Source organism: Oncorhynchus mykiss, chromosome 12, assembly GCF_013265735.2.
Source record: "Oncorhynchus mykiss isolate Arlee chromosome 12, USDA_OmykA_1.1, whole genome shotgun sequence".
In the NCBI taxonomy this organism is placed as follows: domain Eukaryota; kingdom Metazoa; phylum Chordata; class Actinopteri; order Salmoniformes; family Salmonidae; genus Oncorhynchus; species Oncorhynchus mykiss.
The window spans coordinates 81,217,976-81,241,080 of NC_048576.1; the positions used below are offsets into that span (position 1 = coordinate 81,217,976).

At 43.3% G+C, this 23,105-nt stretch overlaps 3 protein-coding genes and 1 long non-coding RNA gene across 9 annotated transcripts in view; all 4 read left to right on the top strand.

Moving 5' to 3' along the window:
* Window positions 1-34: 34 nt before the first annotated feature.
* LOC110538596 (progranulin) lies at window positions 35-9,447 on the top strand. 4 transcript variants are annotated; one of them, XM_036938671.1, is made up of 17 exons: window positions 35-160; window positions 1,197-1,337; window positions 1,609-1,746; window positions 2,421-2,549; window positions 2,719-2,803; window positions 2,892-2,998; window positions 3,224-3,374; window positions 3,485-3,586; window positions 3,689-3,780; window positions 3,903-4,145; window positions 4,568-4,778; window positions 4,896-4,987; window positions 5,112-5,354; window positions 5,759-6,088; window positions 7,309-7,563; window positions 7,816-8,061; window positions 8,276-9,447. In XM_036938671.1, the coding sequence occupies exons 2-17, from the start codon at window positions 1,197-1,199 to the stop codon at window positions 8,417-8,419; spliced, it is 2,709 nt and encodes a 902-aa protein (XP_036794566.1). In that variant the 5' UTR covers window positions 35-160; the 3' UTR covers window positions 8,420-9,447. The 4 variants fall into 4 exon arrangements, with proteins under 4 accessions (XP_036794566.1, XP_036794568.1, XP_036794565.1 ...); XM_036938670.1 differs by having other exon boundaries at window positions 36-160; window positions 3,482-3,586; XM_021625508.2 differs by having other exon boundaries at window positions 36-160; window positions 3,482-3,586; window positions 7,309-7,551.
* A 2,035-nt stretch (window positions 9,448-11,482) lies between these two features.
* Window positions 11,483-16,598, top strand: LOC110538597 (RUN domain-containing protein 1). 2 transcript variants are annotated; one of them, XM_021625510.2, is made up of 6 exons: window positions 11,483-12,133; window positions 12,907-12,915; window positions 13,088-13,246; window positions 13,364-13,562; window positions 13,696-13,791; window positions 13,880-16,598. In XM_021625510.2, exons 1-6 carry the CDS (start codon window positions 11,741-11,743, stop codon window positions 14,740-14,742), a joined length of 1,719 nt encoding a protein of 572 aa, XP_021481185.1. In that variant the 5' UTR covers window positions 11,483-11,740; the 3' UTR covers window positions 14,743-16,598. The 2 variants fall into 2 exon arrangements, with proteins under 2 accessions (XP_021481185.1, XP_021481186.1); XM_021625511.2 differs by lacking the exon at window positions 12,907-12,915 and having other exon boundaries at window positions 11,485-12,133.
* Window positions 16,599-17,034: 436 nt separating this feature from the next.
* Window positions 17,035-19,245, top strand: LOC110538598 (60S ribosomal protein L27). 2 transcript variants are annotated; one of them, XM_021625512.2, is made up of 5 exons: window positions 17,035-17,174; window positions 17,906-17,988; window positions 18,129-18,298; window positions 18,875-18,985; window positions 19,157-19,245. In XM_021625512.2, the coding sequence occupies exons 2-5, from the start codon at window positions 17,908-17,910 to the stop codon at window positions 19,203-19,205; spliced, it is 411 nt and encodes a 136-aa protein (XP_021481187.1). In that variant the 5' UTR covers window positions 17,035-17,174; window positions 17,906-17,907; the 3' UTR covers window positions 19,206-19,245. The 2 variants fall into 2 exon arrangements, with proteins under 2 accessions (XP_021481187.1, XP_036794569.1); XM_036938674.1 differs by lacking the exon at window positions 17,035-17,174 and adding an exon at window positions 17,366-17,384.
* Window positions 19,246-22,620: 3,375 nt separating this feature from the next.
* Window positions 22,621-23,105, top strand: part of LOC118937751 — a 1,051-nt gene continuing 566 nt past the window's right edge. Inside the window, exon 1 of the long non-coding RNA XR_005035152.1 lies at window positions 22,621-22,757. This is a non-coding gene — a long non-coding RNA (uncharacterized LOC118937751). The remainder of the gene's footprint in view (window positions 22,758-23,105) is intronic.

Genomic DNA, 23,105 nt, shown 5'->3' on the forward strand with positions numbered 1-23,105 from the left:
CCTATGTAAACCATTCAGAATGTCGAATAGATAGGAAGACATTTAGGGGCGTGAACATATTTCCTGTACCTGATATTTTGTTGTTGAGAAACTTCAGCGCGTTCAGGAGTCGGCTACATTGTCAAGGAGCGCTGACACCTGTAAAGTCACTGAGATAGAGGTAAGGTCAACTTTTTTTATTTAGATAGTGGCAAGATCTCAATGACAAATATATTCAATTCTAAACTTCTCAAGTGAAATTGTACCAAATGTCCTACTTCAAATTAAATTGCATATATTGTTTATGCTATCCTTGTCATTGCTTTTAAATTGTTGTCATTGTCTTTTGTGATAACAATTACAAATAATTTAATATGGACCTAGGTGGGTGGGTCCATCTTTTAAAATTCTAAATGCACATTCTGACCAACATGGTTGAGTGTGTGCCAATAGAAAAATAAGCATGATGATATGTCAGGGTCCACAGTTCTTCTGGAACTGTTAAAGACCATTTTCGTCTCCTTTTGAAACCACCTTGTCACAAAATACAGTAAGTGAACAGTACTGATTGTCAGGTGAATATTGTTTGTGGTTAATACACCTGTGTTCACTATTGCTCTTGATACCACAATGAAGGAAAGTATCTCTTATGGGAGGCACTTGGCTCAGATTAAGGGGAATTTTCCTTTCATAAAAACAGGTAAACTGAAAGTAGAAATGCTGTATTCTGCATCCTTTTTGTGTCTAGTAGCCTAAACAACACTGAAGCAATGGTAGACTGCTTTAATGATCTCCCATATGAAGCTCAGCACTTAGTAACAGTATAATCATATCCCCTTTTCTGCATCCTAGATTAATTATTTACATGTGGTTGCATATGAGGAGGGCTTTGTCTTGGTAAGAATGTGGAACTGTTAACTTTCTGAAGCTCACCCCATGGAACATAAAAGAGGAAGTGAACCTATGAAAATAGCTTGGGGAATTTTGCTATACTTTAGTAGGCTACAGCACTACCTCATGAGATTGTCTGAGTTACTCTAGTTAAGAGGAAAGTGAGAGTTCTGTCTAGATTTAGTTCTGATGACTCCATTGTTGAGATTTTATGCATTTTTGTACAAAAGAGCTTTATAACATTTGTCAGTTATTGATTGTACAATAAATGTATATAATATACACTTTGTGTTACAAGTTATTTCTGTCTCTCTCTTTCTCTCCAGATGCAGAGGTATCTGGTGTTCTGTATGGCCCTGCTGGCCCAGGTCTCTGCTGATGACTGCCCAGGCGGAGAGGCGTGTGAGGAGGGCAACACCTGCTGCAAGGTCCCCTCCGATGGCTATGAATGTTGCCCAATGTATCAGGTATGTATGGGGTGGTGCCTGCAGAGCTTAGCCCTTAGCTTTATTTGCAGCCTGAACCCGAGTTCCCTAACCCTTGTACACTGAATTATATCTATTAGAAGTGTACAAACCAAATAGGTAGACTATGGTGTCATTGTCTCTTACCCTGAAATAGATACCTCTTTAATTGCACCCTTGTGCTAGCATTCTCTCGTAGTATCTGTTTGGTCTGTAAGATGTGAGATTCTAACACACTTTGTTAATCAAACTACTCTCTTACCATTTATCTCAGGCTGAGTGCTGTGAGGATCATATCCACTGCTGCCCTGAGGGAACACTATGCGTTGTGAATGAGTCCATGTGTGTGAATGGAACTGTCTCCCTACCATGGGTGGAGAGAGTCTCTGCTAAACAGTCCATATATCCTAAAGTAAGAATGCCAGTGAATCCAGGAAGAAAGTGTAGCTGACTATTGACAACGTTGAAATGCACTGTAACAATGACACCAGTTGACTTTCATGGCAATATGTGCCCCTGTTTTCAGTCATTCACATTGTTGAGGAAAACACGTTGGAGGAATCAGGCATAACTCATTTATCAGCAATAAAAGTTTATTCAAGCAACTGCAGGGATGATAACTGTCTGGATGAAACTGGAGAGGAACTTAAAAATGTTCAGAATCACACAGTCATTTATATTCTTCATCTACACAAAGAACTGCTTACCTCTCTCTTAAAGCTTTATACAAACAAAAACCGGTTCTAACCAGTTCTCACAGCCTACGATAGGGGAGTAATAAGATCTTTAGAGCCTAAATAGACAGAACTAGAATTCAGCCTGGTTATGCCTTCAGTGCCCCAGACATAAGGAGCCAAAAACAAATCAACCCTTTGTGAGGTGTGTGAAGAGGGTACTGAAAATTAACAGTGAAAAGTACATACAGTACTATTCAACTCAAGCATTTACATAGCATTAGACTGTAACAAAACCATTTTGCCCCAACAACGTAATTGACCTAGATGAACGTAAGGTAATCAAAAATACTATGATCAGTCATGTTTTTTGTCATTGAAAATGTCAAATGTATTTTTTCTACCCCTCTAGTCTTTCAGAATGATCAGTGCATATGCCGGGGATGAGGATGATAACATCTGCCCTGACAAGTCCCACTGCCCCGAAGAGTTCTCCTGTCTGAAGGCCACTACAGGCTATGGTTGCTGTCCTATTGCTCATGTAATAACCTAACCAATCCTGCAATCTAGCCTTTTGCGCCAGATTCATACTGTTATACCGTTCACATAAACATGCATTGGTGTCAATGGAAAAACTGGAGTTATGTGCACAGATATCAAGTTAGGATGCAGGCCCAAGTGAATAGTAAATTGATCTAATTTACACACAGGCTGTGCCTTGCTCTGATGGGAAACATTGCTGTCCTGAAGGCCACCAGTGCAGCACAGACTGCAGCTCCTGCATCAAACAGACAGGTTAGACTCTTGTGGAGTCACATGTTGCCATCTTATGCTTCTGTTGCAACATCATCACTAAACCCTCTGCCTCCTTCTACCCCGGCAGAGCCTGTTGTTGCAGTGATGTGCAGTGACAGAGAGTCTGAGTGCCCAGAGGGAACCACATGCTGTGAGACTCCAGATGGGAGTTGGGGGTGCTGCCCCATGCCCAAGGTACAGGGGGGCTATATGGAGGGGGCTAGGGGGTTACCATCATGGATTTGCGAGTCAGGAATAATATTGGTCCTTTGAATGTGTGACATGTACACTCTCCAGTGTATGTAATCACTCCATGGAGAGATGTCTAATCAAGGATTTGCATGGCCTATGTGCTAACCCTTCGTTTATATATGGTCATCTCATAAGGTGATTCTCTGTGTGTCTATGTGCACTGACCAGGCCGTGTGCTGTGAGGATAAGATTCACTGTTGTCCTGAGGGCAGCACCTGTGACATCAAGCAATCCAAGTGTATATCCACTACCAACAAGGAAATGCCCATGTGGGCTAAGTTCCCTGCCCGCAAGAGGGCAGAGTGGGAAAACCAGAATGGTAGGTTTCACCCCCCCCCCCCCCCCCCCCCCCCCCGCCCTATTTTTGTACCAATCACTGTTGGGATGTTAATGTGTATATGATTATTTTGCTGTACGTGCTTTCAGAAGTTGTCCAGGTGACAACACCTATTCCAGACACTACCACCTCAGCCAATAGGAGTCCTGCTTCTCTTTGGGAGGGCACTTCTTCACCCTTCATTAGGACAGGAGGTATGACATTACACTTCTTCTTAGAACAATACAATAGTGTTGTGGAATATTTTGTTAGCTCGTCCAGTTGTGTTGATCACTAACACCCTGCTGTCTCTCCAGACGTTCCCTGTGATGAGTCAACGGCCTGTTTGGATGGAACCACATGTTGTAAAACACAGGAAGGAGGATGGGCATGCTGTCCTCTGCCACAGGTATACTATGTCTCATACTGTAGGGACCCATTCACTCTTAGCTAATCCATTTCTTCAAGATAGATCAACCTGATTGCATGTCTTTTGCTTCCCCTTTTAGTTTGGGTTCTTCTCTCTTCCAGGCAGTTTGCTGCAGTGACTTCATCCACTGCTGCCCACATGGTAAGAAGTGCAACCAGGCTGCCCAGACGTGTGACGACCCCTCAGGCTCCCCCTCTGAGCCCTGGCTGAAGAAGGTTCCTGCCGTGCTTCGGGAGGGTAAATTGCCAGGAGATGTTACCTGTGACCCCACCCACGTGTGTCCCGACAACACCACCTGCTGCAAGACAGCGTCAGGAGGCTGGGCCTGCTGCCCCTTGCCTGAGGTAGGGACAGAGAGATGTGGCTACTACTGCTGTGGATAGGCAAATTAATGAATGGCCTCTTAACTTGACTGCTCTGCGATGCGGTGAGAGATTCTGTATGGCTAACAAAGAGGCACTTAGTTTTGTTTTTTACGACATCCCAGTATTACATCCTCATTCTTTACTCCTGTCAGCTTGCTGCTGCTTCTGATCTTAACCTTTCTTCTGCCTTGTTAAGGGGTTTTGGAGCTTGAACCACTTGTTTTTATAGCATTGAAAAGTGGAACTGGGAAATTGGGTAATCTAGGGAGTCATACTTTTCTCTAACCTTGTATCATCTCTTCTGCTACCAGCAATACTTCTACATAATTCCTATAAAGGTTGGTGACAGTCTTAAATGACAGAAAATGTTTGTTGTGTGTCCTTTCCCTTCCTCCCTCCAGGCTGTTTGCTGTGAGGACCATGAGCACTGCTGTCCCCATGGCACCACCTGTGACCTGGCTGGCCTCACCTGTGATGGTCCCTCAGGGTCGGAGCCCATGGTGGGGAAGGTGCCAGCTCTCACAACCCTGGCACCTGATCATGAAGAGGCAGCCACAGACCAGCAAGGGGTGCAGATGGATGACATGGAGCTGCCTACAGAGGATGACAAAGGTGATGAAGATGAGGGGCCCAGGACACCATATGACGCCCACACCACCTGCTGCTTTATTAAATATTTTGTTAGCTCATCCAGTTGTGTTGATCACTAACACCCTGTTGTCTCTCCAGACGTTCCCTGTGATGAGTCAACGGCCTGTTTGGATGGAACCACATGTTGTAAAACACAGGAAGGAGGATGGGCATGCTGTCCTCTGCCACAGGTATACTATGTCTCATACTGTAGGGGCCCATTCACTCTCTTAGCTAATCAATTTCTTCAAGATAGATCAACCTGATTGCATGTCTTTTGCTTCCCCTTTTTGTTTGGGTTCTTCTCTCTTCCAGGCAGTTTGCTGCAGTGACTTCATCCACTGCTGCCCACATGGTAAGAAGTGCAACCAGGCTGCCCAGACGTGTGACGACCCCTCAGGCTCCCCCTCTGAGCCCTGGCTGAAGAAGGTTCCTGCCGTGCCTCGGGAGGGTAAATTGCCAGGAGATGTTACCTGTGACCCCACCCACGTGTGTCCCGACAACACCACCTGCTGCAAGACAGCGTCAGGAGGCTGGGCCTGCTGCCCCTTGCCTGAGGTAGGGACAGAGAGATGTGGCTACTACTGCTGTGGATAGGCAAATTAATGAATGGCCTCTTAACTTGACTGCTCTGCGATGCGGTGAGAGATTCTGTATGGCTAACAAAGAGGCACTTAGTTTTGTTTTTTACGACATCCCAGTATTACATCCTCATTCTTTACTCCTGTCAGCTTGCTTCTGATCTTAACCTTTCTTCTGCCTTGTTAAGGGGTTTTGGAGCTTGAACCACTTGTTGTTTTTATAGCATTGAAAAGTGGAACTGGGAAATTGGGTAATCTAGGGAGTCATACTTTTCTCTAACCTTGCATCATCTCTTCTGCTACCAGCAATACTTCTATGGAGGCTTGTGACAGTCTTAAATGACAGAAAATGTTTGTTGTGTGTCCTTTCCCTTCCTTAAGGCTGTTTGCTGTGAGGACCACGAGCACTGTTGCCCCCATGGCAGCACCTGTGACCTGGCTACCCTCACCTGTGATGGCCCCTCAGGGCCAGAGCCCATGGTGGTGAAGGTACCCGCCCTCACAACCCAGGCACCTGATCATGAGGAGGCACCTGCAGACCACCAGGGGGTGCAGATGGACGACATGGAGCTGCCTACAGAGGATGATGACATTGAGGAAGACGAGGAGTTGCACAGGACACAGTGTGACGCCCACACTAGCTGCCCAAAGGACGCTACCTGCTGCTTTATGAAGTCCACCCAGAAATGGGGCTGCTGCCCACTGCCACAGGTGAGTGTTACAGTAATGGTTAGTGCTGAGCAATTGGTGCTTTTGAGGTCTGTTCGTTTTCGGTTCAATATTTTCTTTTTAAATAACGGATTTCAGTTTTGACTATTTGGGTTGAATGCTGTAACATCACAGAATAAAACAATAAAAGTCCCATGGTGGAAGTGACTGGCCATTACTGCTTATCACTTGCTTTACTTTCATAAAATATTAGGTTTTGTGTGTATTACATTTTTTTCAATTTATAACTTTTTATTTCATTCCAATTCATCGTTTCATCTCTATAGAGCTGCTGCCTATGCTGTCTGACAAAATCACTATTTTGTAGTTCTTCAACATAAATAAGGCATACTTTTATGACTGCTGAATACCAACTATCAATCACTTTGATCATGTATTTTCAGGTAGAGATACCTCGCGAAGCAACAGCTGCTCCAAAGACAGTACAGTATTAAGATAGGCAGAAACTGCTTCTCCAATAGAAATATCCAATCACGCTTGTAGGCGATGTCATGGCGACGTTGGCTATCTAAGCTCATGCGCAGAAACGCCATTGGGTCTAACGGGCATCAGGTGCCGAACTGCGCATGTTCATGCCACCAAATCAAAGGCACTTCTTCAATATAGTCATTTTTTTATTAAAATTAAAACGTATAAGATTGTCACTTTCATGAGGTTGGAGTAATAACTTGTTCAACTACTTAAGACATTGGCTCAAATCTAGGTTGTACGTTTAGATTTAGAGAAAATAAAATGTAAGGACATTTCTTTTACTTGTCCCATTGACTTCTCAAACCCCAGCCTGGTCTGCTTCTCAAGCGCTCTCTATATCCCTTCTGTAGCAGGCATAAAAGAAACACAGACCGGGCAAGTCGATGCGCAATGGATTATAGTCATTGTAGTTCATTACAATGTTTTATGTGTTTTATGCGCTAAACTCTGTAGACTATTGGCCTGTTGGAAACAACTCCCTACAACATCTCACAGTTCAGGCTGGATCTGATTTATCTCTAAAGAAACTGCAATGTGGGCATTGAGCTCATTTAAAAAAAACTGAACGAAATGGAATTAAAATAATTGAACCGACATCAGTCAATTAGTTGTTTGATAACCAAAATGTTGGTCAATCACTCAGCACTATTAATGGTGTTCCCAACTAGTGAGGAAGGATTTTAGGGAATGAAAGCCCTTTCCCTCACTACTCGCTGTTCCCTCTTCCCCAGGCAGTGTGCTGTGCTGATGGAGAGCACTGTTGTCCCAAAGACTACATATGTGATATGAGCAAGACTTCCTGCTCTAAGGGTGGGGTGGTGATCCCATGGTACAACAAGCTGGCAGCTGAGCCAGATGACAGTGCCCTCACTGCCCCCCTCTCTGTGAAGTGTGACACCCAGAACAGATGCCCTGAAGGCTCCAGCTGCTGCCAATTTTCCACAGGACAGTGGGGCTGCTGCCCCCTGCGCAAGGTGTGTGTTTGTGTAAGCGAGGGTGTGTGTTGGTATGCACATGCGTATAGAGAACCCTAGAAACAGTTTTGCTCTGCTATCTCACACGGGGAACCTTTCATGTCTGTACCACATCTGGCTGTGATTGGGAGTCCCATAGGGCAGTGCACAATTGGCCCAGCATTTGTCCAGGTTTGGCCAGGGTAGGCTGTCATTGTAAATAAGAATTTGTTCTTAACTGAAATTAAATAAAACATAATTTCTCTGTCTTGTCTCCCTGTATAGGCTGTGTGCTGTGCAGATGAGGAGCACTGCTGTCCACAGGGCTACAGCTGTAACATGGGCTCAGGGACTTGCCAGAAGCTAATGTTTCTTCAGTTCCAGACGGTACCCCTAACTCGGGTGTCTGCGCCTGAGCCCCCGACCCCACAGGAGACGGAAATCCACTGTGGGGGGCCGTTTGTCTGCAATAATGAGGAGACATGCTGCAAGGTCTCCGCCACTACATGGGCCTGCTGTCCCGTTCCAAATGTATGATATATGTACTCCTCCGCCCTCTCACCACAGACACCACAAACACTTCTAGAAATGTCACACTAATGTTAGTGGAGTTCAAGACTAAGGCATCTACTCTCCTTCTATTGAATAGTGAAATTCCTATATGGTTTCTCTCATTGCTTCCTCAATCTCTTTTTTTTACTCTCCCTTCCACCTTATCCCTGTCCTCCTCCACCTGTCCTCCTAGGCGGTGTGCTGCAGTGACATGAAGCACTGCTGCACTACAGGCTACACCTGTGGTGAGGGAGGGTCCTGCACCCAGTCCACTGGCTTCAAATGGGACCACTGGCAGGTGTTCTTCTCCAACAAGAAGAGAGCCCTGCGTGTGTGACAACATTGGGCTAGACCCATCACTCCACACTCCACCACCAGACGCATTGCACTAATGAAGGGACGCAGGAACTTAATAATATCACTGTTAGTGTATCAAATTGTGTTTTTTACAGAGGAAAAATAGTGTGTGTGTTTTCTATATAAGGGAAATTAAAATAAGTAACATGTTGCACCATTGGTAGGTGCTTGGAATGTTACTACGTTTACTTGAAGAGATACCCATGCTTGCTCGTGAACAGAAACTATCAAAGATTTGAAAGCACTCCAAAAATGAGATACCAATGTTGAACAATCTTTTAGGGTTGTGGCTCAGGGAAGGATTGGAATGTGATAAAAACTAGTTGTAAGTTACTATCAAGATTGACACAGAGGAGCAAAAAATGAGAAGAACTTAGTACTGTTTTACAATGTTTGATGTTACCTTTTTAAACAGGAAGAGTGTTGTTTTTTAGTTGATCATGTGAAGTGCATTGTGCCTCATAGTTTCAGGTATACCTTTGAAATGCCTTTTACATGAGTCTGCCATATGTAGGCCGTCATTGTAAATAAGAATTTGTTCTTAACTGACTTAACTGACTTGCCTAGTTAAATAAAATAAATATGCCACCCTGCAACTGATACTGTCTACTTGGGACAACTTGAAACATATATATTTTTTACCTTTATTTACTAGGAAAGTCAGTTTAAAAAATAATCTTATTTTCAATGAAGGCCTAGGAACAGTGGGTTTACTGCCTTGTTCAGGGGCAGAACGAAAGATTGTTACCATGTCAACTCGGGGATTCTATCTTGCAACCTTTCGGTTACTAGTCCAACGCTCTAGCCAGTAGGCTACCTGCCGCCCCATATGCCCTCCGTCTTGTTGCTACCACGTTTTAAGTAAGGGATTGATTATCCCACTTCCTTGTGTTTTAGAAGTTATGCCATTTTTAATAGTCCGTAATGATTCTGGTTGTTGCTACCAAAGGGAATTAATTTGCTGTAAAATGTGAATTAAAAAAATAAGTCATTGTCAAATCAATTGTACACTCTATGCATGTGTTTGGTTTGTGATCAGTGTAACTATAGTAGGCCTTGCAAGTAAAAAGGTAAAAACTCAAGAGGTGATAAAGGTGAGTACTGAGTGGACTATAGTTGGAGAAAAACCACAATCAACGTCTGATACTAATTACCAATCACCGGACGACACCCAAAAAGGTGTATTGGCGCCACCAACTGGACGGTTGGAAACCAATAAAATATAATGAATAAATCCGTACGTAATAATGATACTAACTTAACCACCCTAATAAAAAATAGCATATAGACAAAACAAACTACAACTTCGTATTTTAGATCCCCATATCTCCCTTAGGTTCTAGGACCTGAGAGGGTGGTACGGCTTGGGGAAATATTCCTTAACTCCTTTGCTGGGAAATCTTTCTGCCCCAGGAACCGCTCCGCCGCAATCACTATGATTTCCATCTTCCTGAACCTTCTCCCCATCTTGGCAGTGCCAATAATTACCATAGCTATAAATGCCACAAAGTCCACCTTCTTAACCTTTAAAATGTCAGGATCCTGCTGGTGAAAGGCAACTCCTGCAACTCCTGGAGCACCATTCAAACCTTTGCATGGCTGCTGCATATGAAATACTCTGGGCAACCCTGACTAAACCACCTCATTCTCTTTCACCCTTGTAGGGCATTCGGAAGACGTGGCTTCATTGTTCCCACCGCAATTGCAACATGTCACATATTCATCACTTTTATAAACATATGGTCCCTTCCACTTGGACATCTCGGCTTCTCCCTTCTGCAAACACTTGCTACATGACCAACATCTTCACAATGATCACACTGCATTGGTCTTGGGATAAATGCTCTGACTCTGTAGTTAATATACCCTAACTGCACTTGAGTAGGGAGAATCCACATCAAAAGAACAAATAGACTTCATTTTTTCACCATTCATGACACGATTCATCCAACGTGCTTCAATTACTCCAGGAATATTTTTAATCTCTTCAAAATCAACTTCCCACGAGACACCTGCGACGGCCTGATATAACCCCCTTGAGGGGTGCCCTGTTCCGAAGAGACACACACAAAACTTCAAACTTTTAAAAGTTTTATTTCACCTTTATTTAACAAGGTAGGCTAGTTGAGAGCAAGTTCTCATTTACAACTGCGACCTGGCCAAGAATAAAGCAAAGCAGTTCGACACATACAACAACACAGAGTTACACATAGAATAAACAAACATACAGTAAATAATACAGTAGAAAATGTATATTATATACAGTGTGTGCAAATGAGGTAGAATGAAGGAGGTAAAGGCAATAAATAGGCCATGGTGGCGAAGTAAATACAATATACCAATTAAACAATGGAGTGATTGATGTGCAGAAGATGAATGTGTAAGTAGAGATACTGAGGTGCAAAGGAGCAAGATAAATAAATAAATAAATATAGTATGGGGATGAGGTAGTTGGATGGGCTAGCAATTTAGAAAATCAATTAAAGCCGTTCCTTCAGATCCGCCGAATCAAAACAAGCCCGCCTCTCGTGATCCTCACAACCTTCACTTTGCCCAGTACTCTCTCCACCAGTTTGGATAACTCAAATGGTTTCTTCAAGTTTGGTACTCTGCTCAACCACCGGATTAAACACTTTTTTTCCCCTTTTTTATCATTACATACCTTTTTATTTTATTGTATTAACAACAAATCAATACATAAAGCACATGAGGAAACACAAGCATACATAGATTACAAACAATAGACAATCGAGCTAGGGGGTACAATATCACATTACAATTACACAAGGACCTTAAGGGACATGCATATACTTACAATTCTAAAAGCTTTTTTGTTAGTAGAGCATTTAACCGTCTTAAAATACAGTTCAATTTATTTTTTTAGGGTACGAAAATTTGGTTTTCTGTTTGTAAATTTACATTTGTGTATATGAAATTTGGCCAAAAGAATAATGAAATTAATTACATAAAAATGTTTCAGTTTATTTCACCGGATTAAACACCAACAAACCGTACTCCTACTATTCTCGTCACTGTGCCCCACTGGGAAGTTATGCTACGGATAGTAAATGGCATATTGCTGTTTCTTGCAGGCAGTTCATATGCCCACCAGATCAGTGCTTTTACGATGACGTGGCACTGTTTATGACGTTTGACGTATGAATCTTTCAAGATGGCGATGCACCTGCTTCATCGGTGGTAATTCTTTTAATTTCTAAACGGTGTACATAAACGATAAAACAAAGCGTCGTTTCCAGTTGACAATATCGGAGGACAACGTTGTCTTTATTACCTTTCAAACATGTCGACAGAGGAACTGTCAACCTCGGACAGCGAAGCTGCCTTTGCTGGGGCTGGCGAGCGATGGGCGCCCGTCGGCGCTGTAGCCAGTCCGGAGGATGAGAGCGGGAAGGGAAACGCGGTCGAGCCGAGGAGGAAAGGCTCAGCTGCGTCTGGTGAGACGGAGATGGTCGCAAGATTGAGGAAACTGGAGGACGAACAGGGCCTGCTGAATTCCTCGCTCCTCGCGTTGACATCTCATTTTGCACAAGTGCAGTTCCGCTTGAAGCAGATAGTTCACGCTCCAACTGATGAGAAGGAGAGGATGCTGGTAGAACTCGAGGAGTTTGCCTTCAAAGGCTGTCCTCACGTTGTGGGATGCAGGCCACAGGACTCTCAACAGCTTGAAAACGCGGTAAAGTAGTCCATCTAGCCCACGGTTGGTCAGACTTGGTAGATCTAAGAATGTAAACAATGGTTCTTCTTCAGTAAGTGGGAAAATGTCAACACAAACACTCAATTGCTTGAGGTTGTGTGATTATGCAAGCTATAAGCTATCCATTATGTGTAGAAAAATAGGTTATGTTAGTCCCCCACAAAACAGACCACAGGCAGACACCAATTTAGGCCTACACCAACATCCGCTGCCCTTACTTATGTAGACTGGTCATCATTCAGTGTCAGTAGGATAGCTGTGATGATGACCAATGGACACATATAGACTCAGACACACTCTGGGATGCAACACTCGGAAACATGTGCACACACACACACATACAGGCAGTAGCAGCCACCGTCTTGTCAAACATCTCACAGGAAATTAAATTATCCGGGCGGCTACCTGGCTTTTGATTAAGGCTTTGGTTTGCATCAAAATATCAAGGCTGTGCTCTCTGTTCTGTTCCCTGAGATCTGTTATCTCCAGAGGAAGATAGAAAATTGTAGTATCTCATCAGCACAATAAGTGACTCACAGGCTCAGTTAACATGCTTCCAGAAGATCATTATCACTATTATTACAGATATCAGACCTGACCTCTGTAATAATTGCTTCTGTATGCACAACTAAACCAAACTCCATTGTTTACTCCATGCAACTCTCCATTTACCTTCGAGATGATGTAATACTGTCTTTGATTAAAGGTTTACTTTTTCTGATTTCCTCTGTGTCTACATGCTTTACTTGTAGGAGGACCTGGTGAGTATGGCTACAGCTCTCTGTTCCTCTCCAGCATCTGTTAAGTCTGTCTTTAGTAAACATGCATGATGAATAAGGGCTGTGTATAGACCCTCCCCATCACTCCCTGTCCCCTTTGTACACCCCAGTCCTCCACTGACAGTGTATTCTGTGTTCTCTCTTCTCCACACAGAGTGAGAGGGAGAAGAGGGAGCGTCTGGAGGTCCAGAGGGAGAAGCAGAAGGAGCTCATCGTCCAGCTGAAGACCCAGTTGGATGACCTGGAGCGCTATGCCTACCAGGAGGGCAGCTACGACTCCTTGCCCCAGTCTGTGGTCATGGAGAGACAGAAGGTAGGGCTCCGTTCATGTACCAGAAGTCTCCCAAAAATCTATTCTATACAATGTTGTTTCCTCCCAATGTGTAATGTCCTGGTAATACCCATGACGGTTCCACTCTTCCACTGCCAGGTAATCATTGACGAGTTGATCAAAAAGCTGGATGTCAACTTCAACGAGGACATAGGGAACCTGACGCCTGAGGAGCTAAGACAGAGAGTGGACGCTGCCATCGCTCAAATAGTCAACCCAGCCAGGGTCAAGGAGCAGCTGGTGGACCAGCTCAAGACCCAGATCAGGGACCTAGAGATGTTTATCAACTTCATCCAGGGTAGGTGGCAGTGGGCCTGGGATGCCATTTTGGCTGTGGTTAGGTTTCTTGGAAGCTCACTAATACACACTTTGTTACCGAAATATTCCACCAATATTCTGACTTACTACTGTATTTTCCCTTTACCCAACAGATGAGGTAGGGAACCCTCTTCTGTCTGGCGGTGAACCCAGCCAGCAGCCGAGGACAGCAGGGCCCAACACAAGAGCCCCTGGAGGGAGGAAGAAAAGTCAGTTATCAGCCAGCATTATTATCATAGGCTCTACAACATCACTCACAATACATCTGTTTTAACGATTCTCTTCTCCTACCCATAGTGGACCCAGAGCAGGCCCAGAAGATGAGGCAGACGGGCTTGCAGCTGATCCAGCGGGCCCTGGCTGTGCTGCAGATCTTTGCAGTGAGCCAGTTTGGCTGTGCGGCTGGCCATGTTCCCCAGAGCATGTGGTCGCAGGGGGAAGGGGGTCAGGACTACAGCCCTCTGCTTCAGCGTCTGGAGGGGGCTGTAGACCGGGTTCGAGTGCAGGCCTCGTGCAGACAGCCCTCAGTAGATCATGTGGTCAGCTACAACAGCAGCTTGTCCTTGGGGTCCCGTGATGAGCTCACTGGCTCAGTGAGGAAGGAGCTGGCCATGGCTCTGAGAGACCTGCTAGCCCACGGTCTCTACTCCCCCTCTCAGGGCATGAGCCTGGTGCTGGCCCCCATCTCCTGCCTGCTGCCCTACAGACCTGGCCCAACAACCATCCACCCCTGGGAGCTCTTTGTCAAGTATTACCACTCCAAAAACGGCAAGGCCTTCGTGGAGTCGCCAGCCCGCCAGCTCTCGCAGTCCTTCAGCCTACCTGTTGCGGGCAATCCGGTCACTGTCACACCCAAGCAGTCTCTGCTCTGGGCCATTCACTCAGTGTTGCTGGAGCACGATCGCTACAAGCGAGGAGCAGACTCAGAGTTCAAGGCTCTGGTATGCATGGCTCTGAATGAGCAGAGGCTAGTGTCATGGCTTAACCTGCTTTGCAAGTCAGGGGCCTTGGTGCACCCGCACTACCAGCACTGGAGCTACATGGCCCAGACAGGCTTCGAGGGAGCCCTGCGCATCCTGGGACGAATCAGCCACCTCAAGTTTAACCTGCCGGTGGACCTGGCTGTGAGGCAGCTCAAGAACATCAAGGATGCCTTCTGAGAAGGGACTGTTGAGAGACACCCAAAAACCATGCTTTCAGCTCACATGGTTACCAGGCCTGATTTAAGGGTAAAAAAATAATACAATCAACTGGCCCTTGAGGACTGGAAGGCATGGTTTGGGTCTCCCTCAAGTGCTGAAATTATAATTGGCATAAAAGATTTGTGCTAATGTTTCTTTATCTGTTTTACTTTAAATGTATCATTGGGTCAAAACATTTTTGTTAGCATCCTGTCTAAAACATGGCATGAATTCCGTGCGAAGCTGTTCAACAAAAATCAAGTGTGCAATGTTGAGATGCATTATATAGCAAATCTGATTTTTATATAGCAAATCTGTAACTAACATTTAATTTATCCATGCCCCCCATAACCACACAAAGGGAGCAGCATATCAAGATCTTAATGACTTGTTACATTGCATTATATGGAGCTTGTTGCCTCCCCTTAGGAAACACTTCCTTTATGTGATGTTGTTTGACTTGTCCCTATGGAGATGAGATACAGTAGCTCAGACCTATGCAGATAATATCGTGAGGTTGGCCTTTTATTGTAATTCACTACTGTATAATGATTATCTATAGAATGGGTAATCATCAATGTGACCAAATGTATAGTCATTCCCTCCCCAAACTCTGTAGTATGGGCAAAAACAGACCAGTATCCTGCACTGTCACTAAACTGTACATTTTGTGTTCTCTACAGAAGATAATAATATGGGTTACTACAGTTCACATTCACAGAGCATTGCTCTCTGTCTGTGGTTACTCAAAGCTCCACTGTTGTGTTCACAGAAGACGCACACTATTCAATGCACTCAGGTCAAATGAACGTGGCAACAGTGTATGCTCTCACCAATGAATGTACAAGAGAGGTCAAAATTCTAAAGATGTCACAAGTGTTCTGAAAATCAAAATGATAACTCATGCAGCATGTAGTGTCTCCGTTGAGAAATAAGCAGAACCTGCCTAACGTGTCTTAAAGGTGGATAACGTAGAGACCCTGTATTAACTGCTGCTTTACTGGTCCAAATGGAAGTGATTTAAAAAATAAATGAACATATATGATTTAACTATTTAGCTTATGTAATTACATATTTAATCATCTAATATTTAAGATTATTGTGGGATGTGATCGTTTTCTCTGTTTCTATTCGTTTTTAGAATGGTGAATGAAAACCACTTGAAGTGAAATCTTCCTATTACATGTGAATCACATGGGGTGTATCCTGAAAAGCTGAATGTACAAACCATAGATACTGTTAATTTCCACATGAGTGAAAACTGTTATCATCCCTGGTATGGTTTTTCCAACCCTCATATTAAGGTGTTACCTACTTTGTTATTGGTTAAGTGCTGCTCCCAGACTTTCTGTTCTGTTCTCTTATGGTATTGTATTGAGATATATTTCTATTTTGTTGTATAGTAAATTGCAAATGCCTCAGCCGGACCACTACCAGACTATGCTTGGATCTGGTCTGTGCTTTACTGGTGTGCATCTCCATGTAGTGTATGGGAGGACAGGTTGTCCTACATCGAAAGGGATACTTTGGTTTGCATAGTTCTGATGTGTTAGTGTGAATATCAATACCCCCTTCATTTAGCCTGCATTGTTACTTTTCAAATGCACTGTGCTCATGTCAAAACTACTGTTAACACAAACATAGATGTACACATCACAATACTACTACTAAGGAATGTACATTTATGTATGAAAAATGAGACAGTTACTGTCTCTGATTTGTTTTTGTTATTCTGTGCATACCCTACTGGTCAGATTGAGAAAAATGTATACAGCTGTTTATTGTTTTTGTTCAATAACTATGAATGTGAGAAAATAAACTATTTCAAAAACCTATTTCAGCCCATTCATTGCTTTCAACACACTTGTTGTCAATGCACATTAATAAGTCACATAAAATACAGGGGTAATAATGATGCCTGACACTTTTGTCTTTAGTTTAGTCAAATTGCAGGCCTTCACTTTGCATAGCAGCAACTGTGCCAACAACTGAATACGACGCCTTGATTCCCACATCACAAAGAAACTCAATATAGGGCTGACTCTAGGTTCCCTTTTATAAGCTTGACATAAATTACTCCTGAGTGGCGCACTGCATCTCAGTGCTAGAGGCATCACTGCAGAACCTGGTTCGATCCTGGGCTGTATCACAACCGGCTGTGATCAGGAATCCCACAATTGTCCCAGGGTCGTCCGGTTTAGGATAGGCCATCATTGTAAATAAGGATTTGTTCTTAACTGATTTGCATTTTTTTTTTATGACGTTCCAAAATAAAGGAACTGTTCCAGGACCAGTTCTGAGCATAGAGGTGTTCCGCTCGGCGGAAATGACGCATCGTTGATTTGATGTCAAAGGTCACGAAAATTTTCTCAACTTCCTTTCCTGCTAACAGTGGCCACAGAATAGCACCAGTGAGTGAAATTCTCAACGCAATAATCTTCAACCATCTTGATAAATCCTGACGTTTACATACTTCTTAGTTGTTTTTTTACCCTAAAGTATACGTTTACGATCCGGGTTTGGTGATAATTTCCCTTAATTTTACATTGGAAAAATGTGTGATTATATAGTGTCTGCTATCCATATAGATAGCGTTTCAACATGGCAGCTTGCTTGATGAGGTTCATGTCGATTCAAATCCAACCACTTCGGTTATGTAATTTTATATAATCGGATAACCACAATGTGCTCGGTTAATGGCGTTCGGTTGCCTATTTGAATGTATACAACATATTGCCTAAATGATAACGTTAAGCTAGCTAGGTAAATAAACAGTGATGGCTGTCTAGCTAGGCTGGACAATAGAACGAGTCAAATTGACCTAAGGCTGAAAAACAGCTGAAGAACGTTGGTTAACACCTACTTCAGTCAATACATTATGTAATTTAACTTTTCATAAAATACTGTTTTTCGTTGCATGACTTGGCTACTTTACGTCGTTGTTGCTCCTGCAATCTCGTTCAGTCTTTGGTCATCTGACGTCCAAGCAGACGTAGTTTAGCTAATAGCATACCAATATTCTGTAGCTATCAGTAGAATATTTTATCTAGAAGCAGTGAATATTGTCCCACATTGACCATTCCATGGCTTCTTGTCTAGTAATAATGCTTTTCTTTTGTAACTCACTTCTCTTGTCACCCAGAGATGGGCAAATTCATGAAACCTGGGAAGGTGGTGATGGTCCTTGCTGGGCGCTACGCTGGTCGTAAAGCTGTTATCGTCAAGGTAATTTTGATCCTGGGTTATTGTTAAATGTGCATGTTTCACTCCGTTTCATTAGTTACTGTTTGCTTGGAAAATCCTCTTGCAATGTGGTCCATAAACACATAACTGAACAGCTAACTATATTGATTCTCTTCCTACAGAACATTGATGATGGTACCTCAGACCGCCCTTATAGCCATGCACTGGTCTCTGGCATTGACCGCTACCCCCGCAAAGTGACCACAACCATGGGCAAGAAGAAGGTTGCCAAGAGGTCCAAGATCAAGGCTTTCGTAAAGGTGTACAACTACAATCACCTCATGCCCACCAGGTCAGTGCCAGGTGGACATGGGAATATAGGATGGGAGTAATGGTGGTTTAGGTGGCTGACATGTGAGACTAAACTGTAGGTGACTAGCAGTATTGCATCCATGTAATATGTCCACATTTTCATGGAATTCTGGCAGTGACCAAACTGGCAGGGATCTATTAAGTGGGATGCAATATCAAGGAATGTATATATGGTGTACTGAGTGGACCCTATTCTATTGGATGTGGTGAACTACCCTTTCGCACTCCTAAGCCAAGTTGTACTGAGCTGGCCTGGTTATGCATCCATATCCACCATAGTTGCAGTTGCTGTGCTGGAAAGAGATATCTGAGCCAGCAAAGTACGGTTTGGGTCAGCATGCTAGTGAAGTCTATGGCTGTTCAATCCATTTCATCTCTGCATGCATCAATTTTGTCTGTACTTAGTGAACTTGATAGGTGGCTTGGTTTGATTTTCATTCTTGATTCTTGGAATGTTCAGAGTAGGTGAAGTTTTATCCACTTGTGTTTGTGTCGTTATAGGAAATTGCCTTAGCTGTCTTACTAAGTGTCTTGCTGTGTTTTTCCCTGTGCTCAGATACTCTGTGGACATTCCTCTGGACAAAACAGTCGTCAACAAGGATGTCTTCAGAGACCCTGCCCTGAAACGCAAAGCCAGGCGGGAGGCCAAGATTAAGTTTGAGGAGAGGTGAGTCTTTCCCACACCAGGAACCAGGACTTGTGAGAAATGCACAGGTTCCTTGTCCTGGTAATATCTGACACATGATACAAGTAGCTTAACTACTATAGGATAATTAAATATCACGCTTTTTCATCTCCATTGAAAACCTTTTATAAAATGTTTTTTTTCTATCCACAGGTACAAGACAGGCAAGAACAAATGGTTCTTCCAGAAGCTTAGATTCTAGGCGTTCATTGGTTTCACTAATAAATGTATAATAAAAAAAACATTGACTGGTGTTTTCATTTGTGGTTTTATTGACAAGTGTAAGATGTTTTGGAGATTAAGCTTACAAAAGCTGCTTGTTAATGACAATGTTCATGTCATGAATTCACTTATTGGCCCAACCAGACTTGTGTGAACATGGCATTGACAAGTCAAATAAGTGGAAATTTGTTGGAAGCGCAGTGAAGTACAATCTTGTCCTTATACGTTTAGCTAATTTCCATTTCAACACTCAAATTGGCACAGTGGTCACCAAGCTACTGAACGTGCCTGTTTCCCAGCCACTAGCACACCTGAAATCTATTCAAGGTCATTTTATGTATCTCAGCAAAAAAATTAACATCCCTTTTTCAGGACCCTGTCTTTAAAAAATAATTCAGAAAAATCAAAGTAACTTCACAGATCTTCATTGTAAAGGGGTTTAAACACTTACCTGTGCTTGTTCAATGAGCAATAAACAATACCTGTGCTTGTTCAATGAGCAATAAACAATGCCTGTGCTTGTTCAATGAGCAATAAACAATGAATGAACATGCACCTGTGGAAGGATCATTAAGACACTAACAGCTTACAGACAGTAGGCAATTAAGGTCACAGTTATGACAATTTAAGACAGACCTTTTTACTGACACTGGGGAAAAACACCAAAAGAAAGATGCCCAGGGTCCCTGCTCAACTGTGAATGTGCCTTAGGCATGCTGCAAGGAGGCATGAGGACTGCAGATGTGACCAGGGCAATAAATTGCAATGTCTACTGTGGAGACGCCTAAGAGCGCTACAAGGAGACAGGATGGACAGCTGATCGTACTCGCAGTGGCAGACCACGTAACAACACCTGCACAGGATCTGAACATCACACATGCAGGACAGGTACAGGATGGCAACAACTGCTTGAGTTCCACCAGGAACGCACAATCACTCCATCAGTGCATAGACTGTCCGCTATAGGCTGAGGCAGGTCCTCACCAGACATCACTGGCAACAACATTGCCTATGGGCAACAGGACTGGCAAAAAGTGCTCTTCACTGACGAGTTGCAGTTTTGTCTCACCGTTTATCGTCAAAGGAATGAGCGTTACACCGAGGCCTGTATTCTGGAGCGGGATCGAGGTGGAGGGTCCGTCATGGTCTGGGGCGGTGTGTCACAGCATCATCGGACTGAGGTTGTCATTGCAGGCAATTTCAACGCTGTGCGTTACAGGGAAGACATCCTCCTCCCTCGTGTGGTACCCTTCCTGCAGGCTCATCCTGACATGACCCTCCAGCATGACAATGCCACCAGCCATACTGCTCGTTCTGTGCGTGATTTCCTGCAAGACAGGAATGTCAGGGTTCTGCCATGGCCAGCGAAGAGCCCGGATCTCAATCCCATTGAGCACATCTGGGACCTGTTGGATCAGAGGGTGAGGGCTAGGGCCATTCCCCCCCAGAAATGTCCGGAAACTTGCAGGTGCTTTGGTGGAAGAGTGGGGTAACATCTCACAGCAAGAACTGGCAAATCTGGTGCAGTCCATGAGGAGGAGATGACCTGCAGCTGGTGGCCACACCAGATACTGACTGTTACTTTTGATTTTGACCCCCCCTTTGTTCAGGGACACATTATTCCGTTTCTGTTAGTCACATGTCTGTGGAACTTGTTCAGTTTATGTCTCAGTTGTTGAATCTTGTTATGTTAATGTAAATATTTACAGTGAGAGGATGTTTCTTTTTTTGCTGAGTTTATATATACAGTTGAAATCGGAAGTTTACATACACTTAGGTTGGAATCATTAAAACTCGTTTTTCAACCACTCCACAAATTTCTTGTTAACAAACTATAGTTTTGGCAAGTCGTTTAGGACATCTACTTGTGCATGACACAAGTAATTTTTCCAACACTTGTTTACAGTCAGATTATTTCATTATTTCACATAATTCCCTGGATCACAATTCCAGTGGGTCAGAAGTTTACATACACTAAGTTGACTGTACTTTTAAACAGCTTGGAAAATTCCAGAAAATTATGTCATGGCTTTAGAAGCTTCTGATAGGCTAATTGACATAATTTGAGTCAATTGGAGGTGTACCTGTGGATGTATTTCAAGGCCTATCTTCAAACTCAGTGCCTCTTTGCTTGACATCATGGGAAAATCAAAAGAAATCAGTCAAGACCTCAGGAAAATAAATTGTAGACCTCCACAATTCTGGTTCGTCCTTGGGAGCAATTTCCTAATGCCTGAAGGTACCATGTTTATCTGTACAAACAATAGTACGCAAGTATAAACACCATGGGACCACGCAGCCATCATACGGCTCAGGAAGGAGATGCGTTCTGTCTCCTAGAGATGAACGTACTTTGGTGCGAAAAGTGTAAATCAATCCCAGAACAACAGCAAAGGACCTTGTGAAGATGCTGGAGGAAACAGGTACAACAGTATCTATATCTACAGTAAAACGAGTCCTATATCGACATGTCCTGAAAGGCCGCTCAGCAAGGAAGAAGCCACTGCTCCAAAACCGCCATAAAAAAGCCAGACTACGGTTTGCAACTGCACATGCGGACAAAGATCGTAGTTTTTGGAGAAATGTCCTCTGGTCTGATGAAACAGAAATAGAACTGTTTGGCCATAATGACCATCATTATGTTTGGAGGAAAAAGGGGAGGCTTGCAAACCAAAGAACACCATCCCAAACGTGAAGCATGGGGGTGGCAGCATCATGTTGTGGGGGTGCTTTGCTGCAGGAGGGACTGGTGCACTTCACACAATAGATTGCATGGGGATGGAAAATTATCTGGATATAATGAAGCAACATCTCAAGACATCAGTCAGGAAGTTAAAGCTTGGTCGCAAATGGGTCTTCCAAATGGACAATGACCCCAAGCTTACTTCCAAAGTTGTGGCAAAATGGCTTAAGGACAACAAAGTCTCAAGGTATTGGAGTGGCCATCACAAAGCCCTGACCTCAACCCCATAGACAATTTGTGGGCAGAACTGAAAAAGTGTGTGTGAGCAAGGAGGCTTACAAACCTGACTCAGTTACACCAGCTCTGTCAGGAGGAATGGGCCAAAATTCACCCAACTTATTGTGGGAAGCTTGTGGAAGGATACCCAAAACGTTTGACCCAAGTTAAAAAATTTAAAGGCAATGCTACCAAATACTAATTGAGTATATGTTAACTTCTGACCCACAGGGAATGTGATGAAAGAAATAAAAGCTGAAATAAATCATTCTCTCTACTATTATTCTGACTTTTCACATTCTTAAAATAAAGTGGTCTTCCTAACTGACCTAAAACAGGGACTTTTTTACTAGGATTAAATGTCAGGAACTGTGAAAAAACGTAGTTTAAATGTATTTGGCTAAGGTGTGTGTCGACTTCCGACTTCAACTGTATGTATACTCAGTAAAAGCTGGTGTATTGAGTGCTGTGCTGGCTACCCAAGTGCCTACCTCTTGTCGAAATCTGCCGTCTCGTTTTGAAGAAACTGAAACTGAAAGAAAAAGACGTACCACTTCACAACAGCTAACTACAGTAAGTGGTTGACTCCGCTTTGTCTTCTATAAAATCGTAACTAAATTAATGTTTTAATTTAAAATAGATTGGATATGTGTTAAGAGTCATACTTTTTTGTTAAAGACTTCAAATGAACGGTCAATGGTACTTGGACGCGTTGATAGTCGGACCGACTCAAAAAGGAATGTGTAGCTAGCTATATGAATACCGAAAGCTTTCAACTAGATAGTTTCAAACTACTTATCATTTTATAAAGTGTAACCTACACTAGTCAGTGGAGACGTTGGCTGCGTTTAGACAGCAAGTCCAACTCTGATATTTTTTCCAGTAATTGGTCTTTTGATCTGTCACAGCTCTTTTTCATTA